The sequence below is a fragment of the Mesocricetus auratus genome, unplaced genomic scaffold, assembly GCF_017639785.1.
Source record: "Mesocricetus auratus isolate SY011 unplaced genomic scaffold, BCM_Maur_2.0 Super-Scaffold_100008, whole genome shotgun sequence".
Lineage (NCBI taxonomy): Eukaryota > Metazoa > Chordata > Mammalia > Rodentia > Cricetidae > Mesocricetus > Mesocricetus auratus.
This window is the reverse complement of record NW_024429192.1, coordinates 69,532,863-69,554,357: the sequence shown is the minus strand read 5'-3', so window position 1 is coordinate 69,554,357 and position 21,495 is coordinate 69,532,863. Positions and strand designations below refer to the sequence as shown.

The window sequence follows — 21,495 nt, the reverse complement described above, 5'->3', positions numbered from 1 at the left end:
GAAACAGGAAATGAGATGACTGGGAGTAGAAAGGATATAAGCAGGAAGAAACAGGAACTTGTTCTCTTGTCTGCTGAGATGCTAGGAGGTAAGTTGTGGCTGTGACTTGCTCCTTCCTCTCTCTGATCTCTCAGCATTTTCCTCTACAGAAAAAAAAAAACCTCACAGTCTAATGAATGCAGGCCATGGTGGCAAAGATTCAGCGACAGTCAGACTTGAACGCAGCATACTGAATGGCAGATTTAGCTTTTACTCATACAGACAAGCTGCTTGATGGTGGCACAGACCAGAGTCGAGGTGGTGAGCACCGCTCCCAGAACTTGCGGCAAACATACCCCTACCTTGTTGGAAAGCCTAACTGGGTGGAGCCAGCAGTCAAACCTCCACTTTAATCCTAACCATTCAGGTTAGCAGATTAAAGACTCATTTGGGCAGAAAAAGATAGAGACAGACAGTAAAGACTGATTCAGAGGGGAAAAAAACCTCTAAGTGATTTACAGTGTGTTTAAAAGTATATGTAGGCTTGGGAGACAAAAGTAAAAGGGTAGAGAAAGTCCTTAAAAAAGAAATAGAGTAGGTGGGCATGGTGACACATGCCTTTAATCTCAGCACTCAGGAGGCAAAGGCAGACAGATCTCTGTGATTTCAAAGCCAGTCTGGTCTACAGAGTGAATTCCAAGACAACCAAAGATACACAGAGAAACCCTGTCTCAAAAAACCAAAAAATTAAACTAAAAGAAATAGAGTCATAAAAAATAAAGATGGAAAATACAGAGACTCTGGATACTGCATGGTATTATGTTGTCTTTGAATTATATAATTGCCGAGGAAGGAGCAACAGCTGCTAAAAGACATTTGATTATAAATGTTGCTGATTAATCCAACCTATATATTTTGAAAATGCCTTGACTTCAAAATTTAAGTCTAAGGCCATGTTGCTTTAGGAAAGAGGTTCTGCTTTTGTTTCCAAAGAAGATGAAAAGCTGTGGATTCCTTCCAGATGAATTTTGGCTTGATCAAAGAAGATCCCCGGAAGCAGTGGCCCAGGTGATCCAACATCAAAAACAGCTGAGACCAGGAAGCCTCACAGACTACTACAACCAGGATTTGGCCAGGGTTCTGGGTTTTCGCAGGGTCCCCTTGGGACTGACAGTGCCCCCGAACAACAGGAAGCAGTTTGGAAAGAACTACACCCAAATTCCCAAATAATTTATATATGTTCATTTCCACTTAAATGGGATTGGTTATAAATGGTTAATGATCACAGTATATCTCTTCCCCCCAAAAAGGAAATATGATATAGAAATTAATACATTACATTGATATGGATTTTGCTTCATTAATACAAATTTAAGGTCAATTTTGTTATATGTATATTGCTACTCTTGTTTAGATATTGTGTTTATACAGCTCATTTTAAAATGTAATGTATAGTTTAAAAGTACAAATTAATAGATAGTCATCTATAATAGTCAAAACTTATATTAGTTAGGTTTTCTAGATATACAGAAATACATTTAAGATGGATAGGTATTCTTCAAAACCTTTCAAAGACCTACAGAACATGGCATTGAAAATGGTTTACTAGGGTTTTTCATGACAATGAGACACAACTTCTCCTGACAACACCAATTATGCCAGAGAGGAAGATGAGCATTGAAGAAACCCATTATGGAGTTTGCCTTCAACATGGCAAGGATCGCCATTTGGACAAAAAACTGCTCTTGCCTGGACTGCCTGACAGCACACTGTCCAAACTGGGCAAGCAAGTTACAAAGAAAAGTGACTGCTGAACTTGCCAAGGGACAGGATGGTCCTTCAGGGTTCTAGCTTCATCAAAAAGTTTGTCAGATGGGGCTGGAGAGATGGCTCAGAGGTTAAGAGCACTGACTGTTCTTCCCAGGAGTCCTGAATTCAATTCCCAGCAACCACATGGTAGCTCATAGCCATCTACAATTCAATCTGGCAGAACAGTGTATATGTAATAAATAAATAAACCTTAAAAAAAGTTTGTCAAACATGTTGGACCTATAGGCTGAGAGGGATGTCCCAATGTTACAGAGGAACTTTGGGTGACTTCCCAGGCAGTGAGATGTCTCTGTCAATTTTAGAATTTATATATTATCCTCTGGGCTCTTTGATGGAGATGAAAACAGATAGTTATGGTTATGGTTTTCCTTAGTTATAATAATAGACAAGTTACACATAAAACTTTAGACTCACAAAGATAGGATAGATGATAGAATATTTTCTTTAAATTTTGCCAAATGTTAGTGGACTTAAATATATTTAACTGTGGTTCTTTCTTGATAACTGTTTTTTATATATAATTTTCCTGTGTTAAAGTTAAAACCTTTTTATTTAGACAGAAAAGAGGATATGATAGGAGATGTCCTTCTGTATGCTGTGAATATATGTTTCTCTTATTGGTTGATGAATAAAGCTGTTTCAGCCAATAAACAGGCAGGATTTAGGCAGGTGGGAAATCCAAACAGGGATAGATAAAGGTAGTGGGCAGAGTGAAAGCTTCCAAGGAAGCAAGAGGTCTGGGCATCACCAGTAATCCAAGACTACATGCAGATACACAGATTAGTAGAAATGAGTTAATAAAGCCAACAAGACAAAATGACAGCCTACAGAATGGGAAAAGATCTTCACCAATCCCACATCTGACAGAGGATTGATCTCCAAAATATACAAAGAAGCTAGTCACCAAAACACCAAATAATCCAATTTAAAAATTGGGTACAGATCTAAATAGAGAATTCTCAACAGAGGAATGTCAGAAAGACACTGAAGGAATTGCTCAACATCCTTAGCTATCAGGGGAATGCAAATCAAAACAACTATGAGATACCGTCTTACACTGACAAGAATGGCTAAAATCAAAAACACCAATGACAGATTATACTGGGGAGGATGTGGAGAAAGGGGAACACTCCTCCATTGCTGGTGGGAGTACAAACTTGTATAGTCACTCTGGAAATCACTATGGCAGTTTCTCAGGAAAATGGGAATCAATGCACCTCAAGACCCAGGTATTCCACACTTAGGCATATACCCAAAGGATACACATTCATTCCACAAGGACATCTGTTCAACTACATTCATAGCAGCATTATTTGTAATAGTCAGAACCTGGAAGCAACCTAGATGCCTCTCAACCAAAGAATGAATAAAGAAAATGTGGTAAATTTACACAATGGAGTACTGCTCAGTGGTTTAAAAAAATGACATCTTGAAATTCACAGGCAAATGGATAGAACTAGAAGAAACCATCCTGAGTGAGATAACCCACACACAGAAAGACAAACATGGTATGTACTCACTCATAAATGGATATTAGACATAGAGCAAAGGATAACCAGCCTACAACCCACAACCCCAGAGGCACTAGGAAACAAAGAGGACCCTAATAGTAACATACATGGACCCCCCCAAGAAGGGAAAGGGGACAAGATCTCCTGAGTAAATTGGGAGCAAGGGAGGAGGGGAAGGTGGGAGAAAGAGGAAGGGAGAAGGCAAGGGAAGAGGAGAACCTGAGGGATCAGGAAAGTCGAGGGGAAGAACAGAGAAGGAGAGCAAGGAAAGAAATACCTTGATAGAGGGAGCCATTATGGCATTAACGAGAAACCTGGCACTAAGGAAATTCCCAGGATGACCCCCAACTAAGAATCCAAGCAATAGTGGAGAGGCTACCTTAAATGCTCTTCCCCTATAATGATATTGATGACTACCTTAAATGCCACCATAAAGCCTTCATGCAGTAGCTGATGGAAGCAGAAGCAGAGATTCACAGCTAAGCACTGAGATGTACTTCTGGAACTCAGTTGTAGAGAGGGAGGAATAATGAGCAAATGGGTCAAGACCATGCTGGAGAAACCCACAGGAACAGCTGACCTGAGCAAGTGGGAGCTTAGGAACTCCAGACTGACAGTTAGGGAACCTGCATAAGACCAAACTATGCCCCCTGAACATGGGTGCCAGTTGGGGACCTTGGGCAGTCTATGGGGTCACTGACAATGGAACCAGTATTTGTCTCTAGTGCATGAATGAACTTTTGGTTCCCATTCCCTATGGAGGGATACTCTCTCAGCCTAGATACATGGGGGAGGGCCTCGGTCTTGCCCCAAATGACATGACAGATTTTGATGATCCCCCATGGGAGGCCTCACCCTCTCTGAGGAGTGGATGGGGAGACAGTGAGGGAATGGGAAGACAGAAAGGACAGGGAACTGGGATTGGTATGTAAAATATGATTGTTGTTAATTTAAATTAAGAAATTAATTCAAAAAGAAAAATGAGTTAATAAGAGAGAGCTAGCCAATAAGAAACCCGAGTCATCTGTCAAATAGGTTATAATTGATATAAGCCTCTGTCAACAGGATTTACAATGTATCTGAACATGACGTTGAACTTCTGATCTCATGACATTGAACTTCTGATCTTCCTAAAAACACCTTGTTTGCTAGGTTTACATGTGTGCACAATTTTGTATAATGCTGGAGATAGAATCTACAATGTTGAGCATGCTGCGTAAGTATTCTACCAACTGCACTCAGCCTCAGCCTCTCTTGATTTTTTGTTTGGAATACCTATCCAGAAATGACAGCCAGTTATTGAAATCACCCACCATTATTGTATCAAGATTTTGACCTCTTATGTTCAATAGTAGGGTTTGTTTTCATATAAAATTGGAAGCCCCAATATGTAGTACAAAAATATGTACAACTGTTACATCTTTCTGACACACTGTTCCCTTTGTTCCATGAGTGGCTTTTCTTTGTCTTCTAATTTTGGTTTGAAAACTACTTTATCTGATGTAGAAATAGCACACTATCTTGTTTTCAGTTTCTGCTCACTTAATAGATTGTTTTTCATCCTTTGACACTCTGTCTCTTTACCGGTAAAATTTCTGGGAGACTGCAGAAAGTTGTGTCTAATTTTTAATCCAGTTAGTGTCTCTTTATTGGTGAGTTGAGGCCATTTAAGATGTCTTACATTGAGATATATTTACAGTTTCAGAGGGTGAGTCCATAACCAATACCATAGTGGGTAGCAGGCATGCATGGTCCTAGAGCAGTAGATAGGAGTTGACATCTTAGTCCACAGGCACAAGGCAGAGAAAGTTAATAGAAACTTCAAAGCTTGCCCCCAGTGACACGCTTCCTCCAACAAACCCATACCTCTTATTCCTTCCCAAACAGTTCTCCCAACTGGGAACCAAGAATTCAAACATATGAACCTTGCGGACCATTCTCGTCAAACCACCACAGGAAATTCCTATAGCTTTATTGGTTTTCTGGTTTGTTTGATTATGGTTTGTTCTTTGCTTTCTCTTCAGTATAAGGAATTCAATGGTTCAGTCTGTTGGAAACACCGGGTTCCTTCCTAGTTCTTTCTTCAGCCATTCCTCTTATAAAATTTGATCTTTCCTGTGCTCTAACTATTAAGACTATCTCTCTTAGTCCTATGAATGTAGTACTCCCTTAAAGATCTTCTACAGAGCTGGCTTGATGGTCATCAGCTGCCTTAGTCTGTACTGGTCTTGAAATGTCCTATTTCTCTGTAAAAATCCAAAGGTAGCTTTGCCTAATATCCCGCTCTGGGTTGGCAGCTAGCTGCTTGGGTGCTGGAAATGTAGCATTCTGTGCTTTCCTAGCTTTGAGGATTTCTGACAAGCAAGTCTGTTATTCTGATGCCTCTGCTCTTGCGAGCCGGCTTTTTGTTTACAGTGTTAAGTATTGTTTCTTAGCTCTGTGTTCTTGACGTCTTGAGTGTAGGAGTGAACCCCACAAAGCTACCCGCCCAACAGGGCGGGGTCAAGGTAGAAATAAAAGGTAGTGAAAGGAAAAGGGGCCTCTCTCTTTTCTCCTGGAAGCCAGCCACGCTTCTAACTCCTGGTATGTGCGACTCTCTCTCTCTCCCTGATAAATAAATATATTGTTTTTCCCTATATAGCCTCGAATATCGTTATACTTGAGTATGGTGTGTTGTGTTCTCTGGTCTCATCTGCTTAGGTTATAATGGCTCTTGTGTTTGGATTTCTATTTCTCTACACTTGGAAACTTTTCTGATATAGTTTCATGGAATAAGTTTTCTACACAACAGTGCTTATTGCAGTTACTGCCTCCATCCTATGCAACTCCATCTGGCCTGGAACTTACTATGCAGACCAGGATGGTTTCACACTCAGAGATCTGCCTACCTCTACCTCTCAAATGCTGTGTACTGGTATTCCTGGCTCTACTGTTGTGTGACAGCTGCATCAACAAAAAACTGAAACCCTGGAGCTCACTGTATTACTTTCAGACAACTCAACAGGTTGGAGAATGCCTCTTGCAGGCAGCTGGGCTGGTATGAGCTTCTTCTAGACAGCTCATCTTATCTGAGTCTTCTAGGCAGCTGGGTTGGTCTGAGGGTCTTTCTCAGCTGTCCTCACTGCTTATCTAAGCATAGGAAGTAAAAGACATAGACAATCTGGTAAGCTTTAGGGATTTCCTGAAGCTATTGAGTTATGTCCTGAGGTTTTGTTTTTATTATTTTTAATTGTGTGTGTGTGTGTGTGTGTGTATGCCTGCGTACGTGCATGTGTGGGTATGAGCATGTGAGTTCAAGTGCTCACAGAGACTAGAGGAGTCAGAACTCTTCCATCTGGAATTATGGAAAATTGTAAGTCAGTTCCTTCATTTTAACATGCTTCCCTCCAATTGGAAGATTTTATCTTGGAGTACACTACTATATAACATCGATTATTTATTTGTTGAACGCATGTGCCCACACATGAAGGTCAGAGGTCAATTTGCAGGAGTCAGTGCTCTCCTTCCACCATGTGTGTCAGTCCCGGGACTAATTGTGGGAACACCAGACCTTGAGCAGAGACCCACTTCCCCTTCTGCCTGGGAGTAGGCAGCTGTAAGACAATGTTTAGTAAAAACATGTTTACTAAAAACGATATAATAAGTTCCTGAAAAAGGCCTTCCCACGGAAACCGCCCTGACCTCGACCTTGTCCAAAGACTAATCGCACCTTAAAAACCCACACACATCCACCTCTGGAGTCAGAGCTGAACCAGCCAGGGGAGAGGAGAGAGCAGAAGCTTCTCTGGTGGGAGCTTTTCTTAGGAGGTTTTCTTGAACCTTTTTGGAGCCTGTTAAAAGTTTTCTTTATATCGTTGGACGAGTCTCTGTGTTGTCAATCCCCGACACCCTCCGCACGTTCTCGGACACAGGCCGAGAAGCAGACTCGACAACTAATCTCAGGGCATCAGGCTTGGCATACAGCATGTCTGTCCAATCGGCCACTCACTGGTCCTAGTATAGCAATTTGTAATAATCTGTCTCTGTAGACAACATCTGTAGATTTCCAAGTGGAAAATTGGATTTCTCTTCAACAGTGACCTATCTATATGATGAATAGCTGTGCCATCAATACCTACAACTGAATTTGAGGTTCCTGGGGACAGTGGGTTTATCCTGAGCAAAGGACTTCTAGGCTAGGACTGTTGCTGGGGGATGGGGTGGGGTGGCGCACACCTTTAATCCCAGCACTTGGGAGGTAGAGACAGGCAGATCTCTGAGTCTGGGCTAACCTGGTCTACAGAGAGAGTTCCAGGACAGCCAGGGCTACACAGAAACCCTGTCTCAAAAACAAATAAATAAATATGTGTCAGGTATTTCTTTGGATAGCCAGCTCCCAAATAATGACCCAGAGACTTTTTATTAATTATGAAAGCTTGGCCTTAGCTTAGGCTTGTTCCCAAATAGCTCTTGAAACTTAAATTAATCCATTTATATTAATCTACATTCTGCCATTCGGCTAGTTACCTCTCCTTGGTATGTCCAACTTCCTGGGAAATTTTTGTCACCTCCTGAGAATTTTTTTCCCCACAACATTGTCCACAATGACTCTCTTGAAGTTCTTGCTTTTTTGTTTGTTTGTTTTGAGATAGTGTTTTACTATGTAGCCCTTGAAAGGGAAAAATGAATAAAAGTCTAAAACTTAGACTCCAAAGCCTATATAGGAAAAAGAAAATTTCCAAGCCTCTCTGAGTTCCCAAAAAGGCAGCCCAACAGATAAGGTTAGACAAACTGGGTACAGAGGCCTGGGAACAGATAACATTTCTCTGTCCCAAAGAAGATCAGATAGTTATAAAAAGTCCCTGCCTAGGAGATAATTAACAAACTTATTTCCTCTACAGCTTCCTGCTTAATTGCACCCTGCCTAAACATACAGTTATTGTTTTATGCTATGTAACTATAAAAACTTGGTAATCTCGAGACACCCAGTCTTTTGAACTTTCCCCTTTAAAAACCCCCTTAGCCAAAAAGTGGGACTCTGCTCGTTCCAGAACGGCAGGGTCTGAGTTGCAACTCGTAATAAAGAAACCTTTGCTTTTGCATTCGGTGAGTCGCCTCCTTGTGGATTTTCCAGGTTCTGCCATCTGGGCTTAGCAGCCCTGACTCACTCGTAGACCAAATTGGCCTCAAACTCACTGAGATCCCTCTGCCTCTGCATCCCAAGTACTGGAATTAAAGGCATGTGCCACCACAGCCTGGCTCTTGAGGTTAAGTGTCCTTAATTAAGAATTGACTCAAAGTCAGGCAGTGGTGGTGCACACCTTTAATCCTAACACTCTGGAGGCATAGGCAGTCAGATTTCTGAGTTTGAGGCCAGCCTGGTCTACAGAATGAGTTCCAGGACAAGCAGGGATACACAGAGAAACCCTGTCTAGAAAAAAAAACAACAACAATAAAAATAATAATGGACTCAAACAGAAGTTTAAGGACAATTTTATTAGCATTTAAAAGAAAAACCCCAGGAAAGGCAAAATGTAACCCTCTGCAGCTTCCTGCAGTAGGAGAATGGAGGTAAGGAGAAAAGCCACGCCATTTGAGATGAACAAGCAGTCAGTCGTGTGGGTGAGAGGGAGGATTGAGAGAGACAGAGAGAGAGAGAAAGAGAGAGAGAGAGAGAGACAGACAGACAGACAGACAGACAGACAGACAGAGAGAGACAGGGAGGGAGAGGGACAAGGACAGAGGGAGGGAGAAAAGAAGCCCATTGTAATATAGAAAGTATACTTAAATTTTGACCAGTATCTGAAAGAGACAGAAAATATAAAAAGTACCTTTCAGATCCAACAAATATACTGACTGCTTGACTTGTAGGGACTGAGTGGGGGCCAAAAATGGGGAAGGAAAAAGTATCTCAAGGAGAAAATTGTTCTACCTATCTCCTTAGCCTGACTTAAGGTGAGCCCAAATTTCCTAGGAGTGGTCCCTTGGCCAGGTTATTGAACTAGCCCAAAAGGAATGTGAGGTTTCCCCCCAGGGCAGAGATTCTGCCCTCTTGAGCGGAAGGAGCTTTTCCTCATGGGGCCTTTATTGTTGGTGTAACCGTACCATTACCTTCTGGATTCCACCTTTGCTCTCAGGAGGACAATCTTAAGTTTGGCTCCCTTTGGTAACATACTTTCTCTCTGGCTATTTTAAGACCTTTTCTTCTGTCACTGACATTTCCCAGTAAGCATCACAGTGTTGTCTTCCTGCGGCCCACATCTTGGGCATCGGGAAGTGCTGGCCATTTCTACTAATTGCTTCCCACACCAAATTACTGATGCTAAGTGGCCACCTTCGAGGTGAGCAACACCCCAGCGTGCCAGGGACTCGGGATTTCCTCAATCCAGGACGCAGGATAAAGATAAAGCTGAGACAGTACTGAGCTAGCAAGGGCAGTCTCCTTCCTCCCGTCACACTAGACTTCCCCTCCTGCGGCACACACACTAATCGGGGGAGGCTGGGCAACTAGCAAGCCAGGCACCTGGAACTCCTGCCCCCTCTAGGCTGGAGACCCTGACACTCGGGCTGGCTTACTTGGTCATTGTTTCTTTCTCTGGGCAACACTGTCTCTGAAACTTTGTCTCTATGCACACTAATATCTCCAAGAAGCTCAACTTGTCTTCTTTGAGTCTCCATTACAGAATACAATAAATAAATAAATAAATAAATAAATAAATAAATAAAATCCTTTACCACAGGGCCTCTGGCCTCCATCTACATCATAGATGTGGCTAGTTCCTACTCCATAGTCCTGAAACCACCGCATTAAAAAAAAATTACTTCATAGGCTGGGCATGATGGTGCACGTCTTTAATCCCAGCACTCTGGAGGCAGAGTCGGATGGTTCTTTGTGAGTTCGAGGCCAGCCGGGTCTATATAGTGAGTACCAGAGCAGCCAACACCAACACTGACCTCTAGAGGGCAGTGCTACCCGATTTCACAAGCCACTGTCTAGCTAGCATTTCTTGGAACCTGTGTGTGTGTGTGTGTGTGTGTGTGTGTGTGTGTGTGTGTGTGTGTGCGCGCGCGCGCGTGCGCACGCGCGAGAAAAGAGAGGTTCCCACAGGCACACATTTTCTTTCTCTTCTCCATGTAAATCTGTAGCGCAACCAAACAGTCCTCCAGAAAGTACATTTATACGTTATCTTATTTTGGTTGTGTTTGCCAACTTGTTCGGTTGTCGTGAGGTTTCACTCCAGAGCCCATGCTGGCTTCCTACTTGTTAGAAGCATACGGCCTATGTATCCTGTAAAACATTGGTTTAACTGAAAAAAATTTTTTCTTACTAAGTTGCCCTGCCCTTTCAATGCTAACGTTTTCAAAAGCAAATGCTGTTCTCATAGGACCCTCATTAACTGGGCGAATAAAGAAATGGCAGACGTCTGGGTTCCACGAAGACTCAGTTGCAACACATTGGAAACACGAGATAACAACTCTCTGAGCGAGAACATCTACGGGAGAATTAGCAGGGGTTCTGGTGCTGGCTGGGCGCGGTTACTTACTGTAAACCTTGTCAGGCTGCTTAGTTTATAAACGGTGGCCACAGCTTCTTTCCCCAAAACCTGAGGCTCCGCTTCAGCGACCAGCCTACGTTCCCGTCTACTCCACCTTACTGGTGCTCTTGGATCCAGTCTCATCTGTGATAGGCAGAACTGGAAAAATGGCAGGACGCTTGTGGAACTATGGAGTCAGATGAGCTCCAGCTTTTCCCACTCACTAGCTGGGCGTGCTTCCTTGGTCTGACTTAAGAATTCAAGAAATGCCTGTTGTTCTATTTCCAGCACTGCAGAGTGGGAGTGGATGAGGAACCTAGCCATATGCATGCTCAGAAAATATTTACTGCTTGCCTCTAGTTTCGGTATTTGTGCAGATCGTGGATTCCCGCCTAACAGCGCCAGATCCCCTTGGATTACTAGAATACAAACGGAGAGCTACACGTTACTTTTAGGTTCATTCTTCTGAGTGTTTCGTCAGCGCCCTGGGAGGTGGGAGGAGTGTCGGATACCCTGGAATTGCAGTTGTGGGCGGTTATCAGGATCCTCTGTAAGAGCAACAAGTGCTCTTAACCGAGAAGCAACGTCTCCAGCCCCCCGAGAACTACAAATTTTAACATGCTTTGGGCAGAGAAGCTGCAGGCTCCTTCCCGGCCACCACGAGTCCCCTCGGCGCGAATCCACCTTAGTTAGCCCACCCCAGAGACGCTCTCGCTGACCCAGACTGACTTCCGCGGAAACCCGCCCCTCCGCCGCGCACGCGCCACCCAATAGGCCAGTGCCTTACGGCTAGCCACGCCCCGACTCAGGCCTGGCTCTGGGGACGAGGAGGCCTCCCCGGTAAACGCATGCGCACTCCTTCCTCTTCGTCTCCCTTCAGTCACACCTTCGCGTTTTGACTGCGAGCCCTTTTTGTCCCCTACTGCGTACGGTGTCAGCGTCCCCGCGGAAGTGCCGGCTGCAAGGGAGGAAGATGGCAGCCACTGCGGCGCTACCTGGGGCTGCGGCCGGCCGAACGAACAAGCGCGGCGGCGGCCCGGGCGGCGGAGGAACCCAAGGTGCGGGGGAGGAGCCGCCGCCGCCTCTCCAGGCCGTTCTGGTGGCGGATAGCTTCAATCGCCGCTTCTTCCCCATCTCCAAGGACCAGCCTCGGGTGAGCGCCCGACACGCGAGCAGCCGGAGGGCCTGGAGGGTGGCGGGGCTGCAGGAGGTTGCCACTGTGGCTGGTTGGTGAAGCGTGCTCTGGAAGTTACCCTAAATGTTTATCTGGTTGGGGGAAGGTGGAGGGATTGACTGAAACCCCGATGCCAGTCCGAGCAGGTGAGTGGCTTGGAAACATGCGTTCTCGCAGGGCTGTCCACCCAGCCTTGAGAGAAACGGAGAAGGCGGCGTGTAGAAGCAGTGCTTGACAGAGCCTTCCCAAGGGGATTTGGTAGCGCAAGAGGGCCCTTCGTTGTCTTTAACCTTGCGAGAGAGAAATGGGCAGTTAAAGAAATAGCTTCGGAAAAGGAGATGGAAATGTACCTAAAAGAGAAAAGACTGGATCTCGGGCTGGTGCGGGCTTTTGCCGTCCAGCAAATGGGTTGCCGTCACTCTCAGAATTAACAAGACCTAGGAAATTGGTCTTGGGCTTGCAGACTGCTGGGTCACTCAGCAACCCATAGTTCACTCAAACAGAGATTTGCCTTTGACTTAAGAAAAATTCCTGAAGCCTAATGGCTGTTCATTTTTATAAGTGTTTGATTGATTGCCAATGACTCTTAGTGGTTAAGAGAAGGAAATTTTATAGAGAGAAGGCCTAGAGTTCTGGAGCGATGATTTTGGGCCAACATTTATCCTTTGCCAGCACTGGTTTAGTATAGCATGTCTGTGTCTTGATAACTATGCCTACTAAGCCGGAATCCCTGTACCTTAGACTGAACCTTATCGCATTTCATGAACAGCCCAAGCGGCAACCTATTTTCTTTAGAATTAAAAGATAAAGTGGTCTGGCAGTGGTGGCTCACGACTTTAATCCCAGCACTCAGGAGGCATAAGCAGGTGGATCTCTGTGAATTCGAGGCCAACCTAGTCTACAGAGCAACCTAGTCTCCAGGGCAAGCTCCAAAGCTACACAGCTAGAAAAACAAAACAAAAGATAAACTGTGGCACCTGGAAACTGATAGAAGGAGCATTGTTGCAGTGGGGATACCCAAAGCATAATCATGGATTGAAGACCTCAGACTTTCATATCCTGCCCCGTAGGCCCTCCTGCCCCTGGCCAATGTGGCGCTAATTGACTACACTCTGGAATTCCTGACGGCCTCGGGTGTGCAAGAAACATTCGTCTTTTGCTGCTGGAAGGCTGCTCAGATCAAGGAACATTTGCTGTAAGGTCCCATGTTTCACCATCTTTTCCCAGTTTTGTTTGTTTGTTTGTTTGTTTTCAGGGTGGTTATGAGACAGTTAAGATGTGCAAGGAGATTTAAAAAAAAAATACATCTATTCAGATCTCATGTTAGGTTTAGTGTTTCCCTCAGGCTGCCAGAACGCCCTCTACCTCGAGGTCCTGGTGATGGAAAGTAAAGGCTGGTGTGGTTTTCTGAGTCTTAGTTTGGTCCCATGAGTGTTGCTTTTTATTTGATGACTCTAGTGTGTGAGTTACTAGAAGAGTGTCTTTATTTTTCACTGAGTTTCCAAATATTGCCTGTTGTGACCCCAAGGATAAGAACAAGCTCTTCACCCTTGTTTCCACACTGCCCACCTTAGTTTCAAGCCAGCAGAAAGTTCTTAACATGTGCATGTTAAGATCCCAGGAGAGTGAGCCATGGAATTTATGAGTTTGGGAAATAAAGCTATTCCATGATAGAAGAAAGACAACGTGAAAAAATGTATTCCCAGGATACTCTCATACCTTAGATTTCAGCAAGATTTTGAATTCAAACTAACATTTGAAGACAGGAGTTGAGGTGTAGAAAGGAAATAGCCATATTTCTCTAACACATAAAACTAATGACACTGGTGCTGAAACCATTCATTATAGTTCATAAGTCTCTTTGAAGCCAAGGACGCTGGCAGGGACCCAGAAAGGCCATAGAGAAGGTTGAATGCCAAAGGGAGGTTGAAAGTCAGGTCTGTGATCATTTGCTTAATTTACCATTCCTCTCAACACCTTTCCTATAGGAAATCCAAGTGGTGCCGTCCTACATCCCTCAACGTTGTTCGAATAATTACCTCAGAGCTATACCGATCTCTAGGAGATGTCCTCCGTGACGTTGATGCCAAGGCCTTGGTGCGCTCTGACTTTCTGCTGATATATGGAGATGTCATCTCAAATATCAATATTACCAGAGCCCTAGAGGAACACAGGTCAGGGTGGGGAACATGGCAGGGACAAGACTTAGGGACCAGCAGAGCACAAAGACTACTTACTCTGCCTCATGTTCTTTATAGGTTAAGACGGAAACTAGAAAAAAATGTGTCTGTGATGACAATGATCTTCAAAGAGTCATCCCCCAGCCACCCTACACGCTGCCATGAGGACAACGTGGTGGTAGCTGTGGATAGTACCACAAACCGCATTCTGCATTTCCAGAAGACCCAAGGCCTCCGGCGGTTTTCCTTTCCTTTGGTGAGTGGGTATCTGTGGAACCCCAGGTAGGAGGGGGCTGGGCTTCTAGAAGAGGTAAGTTAGAGCCTGTGACCTCTTCCACAGAACCTGTTCCAGGGCAGTAGAGATGGAGTGGAGATTCGATATGACTTACTGGATTGCCACATCAGCATCTGCTCTCCTCAGGTGAACTCTCCAGAAGAGGGATGCACATCCAAAGACTAGAGCTCTTATGGGGGCAGGGCTGTGTGTCCGTTATCACCCCCTTTCAAGGCCAGCGAGTATGTCTTCTCCTTCACTCTCTTATCTATTGTATAGTAAAGAGGCACTGTTACATCATTCCCAGCCTAGGGTTTTGTTCCATAGCCAGTTATGGGTATGGTGCTCTGGGACTCAGTCTTTGTTTCCTGGCTAAGTACTTAACCTTAGCACACCCTGTCTCCCCCCACAGGTAGCTCAACTCTTCACAGACAATTTTGACTACCAAACTCGAGATGATTTCGTGCGAGGCCTGTTAGTGAATGAGGAGGTGAGAAGAAGCCCCTAAACCTCTAGAGGAAATGGTCTATCTTACTCTGAACCTTTGATTCCCTTTTATGTTTCATTAAGCCTTCGGAGGGAGAAAGATAACTAGAAAACTGGGAGAAACAGTCCCTAAGGAAAACTCAGGCCATCACTGCGTGTCAAAGAGGCACTGAAAGGGCTTAGGAGATGTTCTACTTTAAGACTACATGATCTCCCTTTCTCTTCCTTTAGATCCTAGGAAACCAAATCCACTTGCATGTAACAAGTAAGGAATATGGTGCCCGGGTCTCCAACCTACACATGTACTCAGCTGTCTGTGCCGACATCATCCGTCGATGGGTCTACCCTCTCACTCCAGAAGTAAACTTCACTGACAGCACCACACAGAGCTACACTCATTCCCGACACAACATCTACCGTGGGCCCCAAGTCAGCCTGGGCCATGGCAGTGTCCTGGAGGAGAATGTGCTTCTGGGAGCCGGCACTGTCATTGGTAGCAATTGCTCCATTACCAACAGTGTCATTGGCCCTGACTGCCACATTGGTGAGCACAGGTGGGGAATCCAGCAGCAGGCCCACAGATGTGGGGCTGGAGTATGTCTCCAGAAGCTAGCAAGGGTACCAAGGGATGGTCCTTATGAATTAGGAACTAGAATCTTGAGAAAGGAGGAGAGAGTCTGGAGAGATGGCTCTGTGGTTAGGAGCACTTGTTGCTCCTGCAGAGGACCCAGGTTTGGTTTCCAGGATTCATGGTAGTTCACAACCATCCTTAACTGCAGGTCAGGGGAATCCAATGACCTCTTCTGACGCACACATGATACACATACATACATGCCGGCAAAACACTCTAAATTAGTAGATCTTCGAGGTGGAGGTGGGGGGAGAAAGAGAAGAGTCCCTCTGCTTGTTGGCACACATTTTTTTGTTGTTGTTGTTTTTGTTTTTCAAGCCTCAAGTTTACAGAGACCCACCTGCTTCCACCGCCCAAATGTGGGGATTAAAGTCATGAGCCACCACACACAAAGTGTTGGCCCACACTTATAATCCCAACACCTGGAAGATGGAGGCAGGAGGATTACAAGTTTGAGGCCACCCTGGAACTATATATTGAAACTTGTGTTAAAAAAAGGCAGGAAGAAGGAAGTTAGTTGGCTACAGTTGTATATGATCCCATCTGCTCTGGAGGATAATATAGTCAGGCTTTGAGGCCAACCTGGGCAACAACGTGACCCATTCTTAAAAAACAGAGAAGGACACACAGGAAAGAATAAGAATTTGACAGCCAATATGTGGTCTATGACTCTTTTTGTGGGGTGGGGTCATTGAGACAGGATTTCTCTATGAAGCCCTGGCTGTCCTGGAACTCTGTAAACCAGACCTGCCTCTGCCTCCTGAGTGCTGGAATTAAAGGCGTGCACCACCACCACCTAGCCTAGTAAGACTCTTAAGATGATTCTTCATACTCTGGAATATCCTCTACTATGTTCACATTTGGAACCAAGTAGAGAGTGAGCATGTGCTACTAACCTCTGTTTAACTATTACAGTTTCCAAAGGGCTTTTGCATGTGTTCGTTCATTTAACCCTCAGAGAGGTGGTCTTGCCTACGTAGCATCTAATGTGAGGCGATGCTAGCTATTCTGGTTGTGGGCTCCAGGTGTTTTTTGTTTTGTTTTGTTTTGTTTTTTCTTTTTTTGGTTTTTTGAGACAGGGTTTCTCTGTAGCTTAGGAGTCTGTCCTGGAACTCACTCTGTAGACCAGGCTGGCCTCAAATTCACAGAGCTCCGCCTGCCTCTGCCTCCCCGGTGCTGGGACTAAAGGCGTGGCCACCACATGCTCATCGGCGTTCTTTTTGCTCTCTGTAGTGGTGGCTTTCCTCTTGCCAACTCACTTTGGTTGAAGAATGTGAGACTGGTAATAGTGCCAACCCCTTGAATCTAATAGTAGGATTCAAGATCTGTGATGCACAGAGAGATGGAGTCATTTTGTTGTCCTTGCAAGTGAGACATGACTGTGATAAGGTTATAATTCATTCTGGGAAATCTTGAAGACTCCGGTTAAGCCATGTGTATAGTGTAAAATTATTGTGAACTTAGAGAACAGTCAGTTTGCTCTGAGGGCTGACCTGGGAAGGGACTGGATGGTTTTAGTGTTGGCAGGTGAATATCAGAACTAGGTGGGAGCTGGGGCTGCTGTCAACCAGCCTTGGCCTCCATGAAGGAACCCGGAGTAACAGAAGTCCCCCTCATTCTGAACCAGGTGACAATGTGATACTGGACCGGGCCTACCTGTGGCAGGGAGTTCGAGTGGCTTCTGGATCACAAATACACCAGTCTCTGCTCTGTGACAAAGCTGAGGTCAAGGAACGAGTTACCCTGAAGCCACATTGTGTCCTCACTTCCCAGGTGAGGCCTATTCCAGACTACGCATGATCCCTGAATTGAATAGTGATTATGCCAAGTCAAAGGGGACCACATTTTCCTATAATTAAGACTGCAATGAGGATCCAAGTTCCTTTGGCCTTCTATTTAGCTTGCTATAAAACCAGAACAAAACAAAGTATTGTTCCGATTGTCAAGAGATAGTTCTCCCCAGTGCATTAATCAGTCTGGGCCATTGGTCCTTTTTCTCTCATAGGTGGTAGTGGGCCCAGATATCACGCTGCCTGAGGGTTCGGTGATCTCTTTGCACCCTCCTGATGCAGAGGAAGATGAAGATGACGGCCAGTTTAGTGATGATTCTGGAGCTGACCAAGAAAAGGAGAAAGTGAAGCTGAAAGGTGTGAGGCTCAACAGGTGTGGGGCGTCTGTGTGCTTCTCTGCCCCATAGAAAAGCCTGTTCTTTCCAGAGAAATCAGTGCTGCTGCTGGGCCTTCTCAAAAGATCAATGCCTCTTCCAGGTTACAATCCAGCAGAAGTAGGCTTTGAAGGCCAGGGATACCTCTGGAAAGCTGCAGATGTGAACATGGAGGAAGAGGAGGAGCTACGGCAGAGTCTGTGGGGTGAGCTGGCCTTTAACCTGCCTGCTTCTGCTTAATAGGAAGTTCACACTGACAGGACACATACTGCTATCTATCAGTGCCTGCATCTGCTTGGCTGGGTTTTTTTTTTGTTTTGTTTTGTTTTGTTTGTTTTGTTTTGTTTTTTTTTTTTTTTGACTTTGTGTGCATGTGCCATGTCAGGAGAATAGAGGTCAGGACCCACATGGTTTGAGGGTTGACTGTGTGTCTTTACGTGCTGAGCTATCTCATTACTCCCCTCCTGCGTGTCCCCTTTTTGAAAGATAGGCTCTCTGTAACCCAGCTAGCCCTGCGCTTGCTGTGTAGCTGAGAATGGCCTCGAGCTTCCTTACATCGTGCACAGCACACCTGGCTCTGTGTGGTGCCAGCCTCTTACATGGGAGCCAAGCGCTCCACCACCTGAGCTGCGGCGCTGACTCCTGTCTTGGTTCTCAGGACTCACGATTGATGTGGGAGACGAGAGCGAGACTGACAGTGAGCGGAGTGTGGATTCTGAGCAGCTGGACAGCCGCGCAGGCTCCCCTCAACTGGATGACATCAAAGGTGTGAACACAGTGGGAAATCTTACTCTTTGCTTCATCTGCTAGCCAAAGGCTCGAGTTCCTCCGGTCAAGGCTTTGCTATAAAGTCAGAACTAGATGACAAAGTATTCTGGAAAGGTGAATTTCTTTCCTTTCAGTATTCCAGAATGAAGTCCTGGGAACACTGCAACGAGGCAAAGAGGAGAATATTTCTTGTGACAATCTAGTCCTGGAGATCAACTCTCTCAAGTAAGAGTAACCCCTTCCTGTTTTCTCTGGGCTGTTCTCTCAAAGTGTTTCTTCCCGGAGGAGACTGGATAGGAGAAGGCCAGGAGTGTTTGGAGCAAGGAGCACATTAGCGTTTAGTCTTGAGTAGATTTCCTTTCCTCAGTGTGCTGTCACAGCCATCCTGCTCTTAGAGTGGGAAGACAGAGAACCCTGCAGTCATGCTGTGTTAGTTACTTCTGCTGCCACAAACTACCCAGAGAAAGCAGCTTAGGGAAGGGGTGGCTTGTTTTGGCTCACAGTTCATGGTAGCAGAGCTGGGAACCACTGGTCACGTGGCGTCTGCAGTGACGCAGTGGAAGTGAATGCTGGTCTCAGCCCAGAGTCTGCCCACGTGTCCAGAGATTTGTCTGCTAGGATGACTCCATCACTGCTAACCATAACGCATGCCAATCTCCCCACAGGTATGCCTACAACATTAGCCTAAAGGAAGTGATGCAGGTCCTGAGCCATGTGGTCCTGGAGTTCCCCCTGCAGCAAATGGATTCCCTGCTTGACCCAAACCGCTACTGTGCCATGCTGCTTCCTGTAAGCAAAGACTGAAGCCAGGTGCAAGGGATTGAGTGTTGGCAGCTAAACATCTTTGCAGTGCTTGTCTTAAAAGGAACTAGGAGTTGGTGGGCTTGCTATGGGCTATAAGTTGCTTCCGGGTCCATTGGTCTTGCCTTTGGGAGGTGGTTTGTTTCTAGAGTGGCAGTAGCAGTCCAGGGCCTGGTAATATTAATGCTGAATGGTCTTTGAGACTCCAGGATTGACACCATTCCAAGCCCCTAAAAGGACATTCAAAAATAGTTCTGGAAATCAGGTATTATGAGACATATCTGTACTTTAACACTTCCAGGAAGTTAAGGCCAAAGGATCACCGGAGTCCAGCTAGGATAACAGCAAAATTCCATCTCAAAGACCAAACAGTCTAAAACAACATGAAGAATAGACTCTGTCTTACAGAGCCCACAGTGATTTGACCCAGAACAAGATTAATCCCTGGCTAGGGATAGGATTTTGAGACAGTAAACAGCATCTGTCTGACCCACTTTTCCCTTCCCTGGGAGATCTCATTCTTTCCCCCAGCCTCTTGTTGGAGCAGTTCCTAAATACCTCATACATGACTCCATGCTGCCTATGCCATCTCCTCTTGTCCTTCCATGTCATCAGTATCCATTGTCTTTGCTGTTCAGCTTCAGGAGCATGCTAAGGAATAATCAGAGTTCCATTTCCCCCTTCCCCTCCTTCTCCCATAGCTGCTCAAAGCCTGGAGCCCTGTTTTTAGGAACTACATAAAGCGTGCAGCTGACCATTTGGAAGCATTGGCAGCCATTGAGGACTTCTTCTTGGATCATGAAACTCTTGTTACTTCCATGGCCAAGGTGAACACCATCTCACATTTCGTGTCCTACATGTGCGTTGATACAGGCCTTTGTGACCCCACAGAAACACGAAACTGAGGCTAAATTTGGCCCAGCCTGAAGTTTGTTCACCACATCATCTGTCCCTGGGGTCATGTTTAATGCTAGAATAAAGCAATGTAGGGCCAGGCTGGTGCTGGTGAGGCAGTCATTGAGGGCTGGCCTGAGCTAACCAGGCCATTCAGCAGGAGGTCCACGGGTCATACCTATCAGCACCAAAAGATCAGTTCATGCTGTCTTTCTTTTGGGTGGGTGGTGGTGATGATGATTTGACTTGGTGTGTGTTTGTTTTCCTCACACTGGCCTTAAACTTGTGATACAGGTGAGTTTGGATTCCTGATCCTCCTGCCTCCACCCCCAAGTGTTGACATTACAGGCACAGACCACTCTGCCCTCTGTCTTGTCTGTTTTGAAGAGGCTGCTTGGTGCGTGGGAGGAAGCTGAGAGCCTGGAGGTGCTAAGGTCTCCTCTGAGTGTTAGCCATTATTGCTGTTATATCCCTGCTAGATCCTGCTTCCCCTTTGCTGACTTTCTGTAGGTTCTGATGGCCTTTTACCAACTGGAGATCTTGGCTGAGGAAACAATCTTGAGCTGGTTCAGTCAAAGAGACATAACTGACAAAGGCCAGCAGTTGCGCAAGAATGGACAGGTATGGTAGGCTGCCCTCTGCTCCCCAGGTGCCCTAGTCCACCTCAACTCCAGGCTTTGTGGTCAGAGCCATTTATCCAGTAACAAGAACAGGGAATGCATGCTTCTCTTTACAGCTGCAGAGGTTCATCCAGTGGCTAAAAGAGGCAGAAGAGGAGTCATCTGAAGATGACTGACGGCAACTGCTGCCTCCCGTCGTGTGTTGTTGGTTGCCCACCCAGCGGATTGGGAGGGACAAGAAAGCTGGCTGCAGAAGCACGAGTGGCCACTACAGACTGAGACTTAACGGAACACAAGTGCAGCTTCAGTATTCTTCCTACTGCTGGCAACCGTGTGCGTCTTTCTCATCCTGACTGAAGTTGGGGTGTGGGAGTTAGACTGAAACAAGTCTAGGGAATCTAGACAGACCCTGCAGTTGGAGGTAGGCCAGAGGACGTGCTCTGTGCTCCATCTTTCCCTCAGGGGACAGTAAAGAGCAGCTGGCCCTCTCTGTTGTTTGTATCTGTTAATTTTAAAAAGAGGGGTGTATTGGGCTTCTTGCCAACTCTGCCTCATCAGCCAGGAGAGAAAGTAAGTATAGGAACTGACTTAGCTGCTTTTAGCCAACGCCTGGAGGGAAGGGAAAGGGGTTGCAGTGGCCTCAAGGGGGTGCTATGCTACCTGATTAAT

General features: G+C 45.5%; 1 protein-coding gene across 1 annotated transcript; it reads left to right on the top strand.

Annotated features, from left to right (window-relative positions):
* The first annotated feature begins 11,763 nt into the window (after positions 1-11,763).
* On the top strand, positions 11,764-21,316 carry Eif2b5 (eukaryotic translation initiation factor 2B subunit epsilon). Its single transcript, XM_005071652.4, has 16 exons — positions 11,764-11,987; positions 13,079-13,203; positions 13,997-14,182; positions 14,267-14,444; positions 14,529-14,609; positions 14,875-14,952; positions 15,180-15,492; positions 17,207-17,352; positions 17,585-17,726; positions 17,847-17,948; positions 18,402-18,509; positions 18,646-18,736; positions 19,177-19,300; positions 20,014-20,139; positions 20,717-20,827; positions 20,943-21,316. Exons 1-16 carry the CDS (start codon positions 11,808-11,810, stop codon positions 21,000-21,002), a joined length of 2,151 nt encoding a protein of 716 aa, XP_005071709.1. The 5' UTR covers positions 11,764-11,807; the 3' UTR covers positions 21,003-21,316.
* Positions 21,317-21,495: the final 179 nt, after the last annotated feature.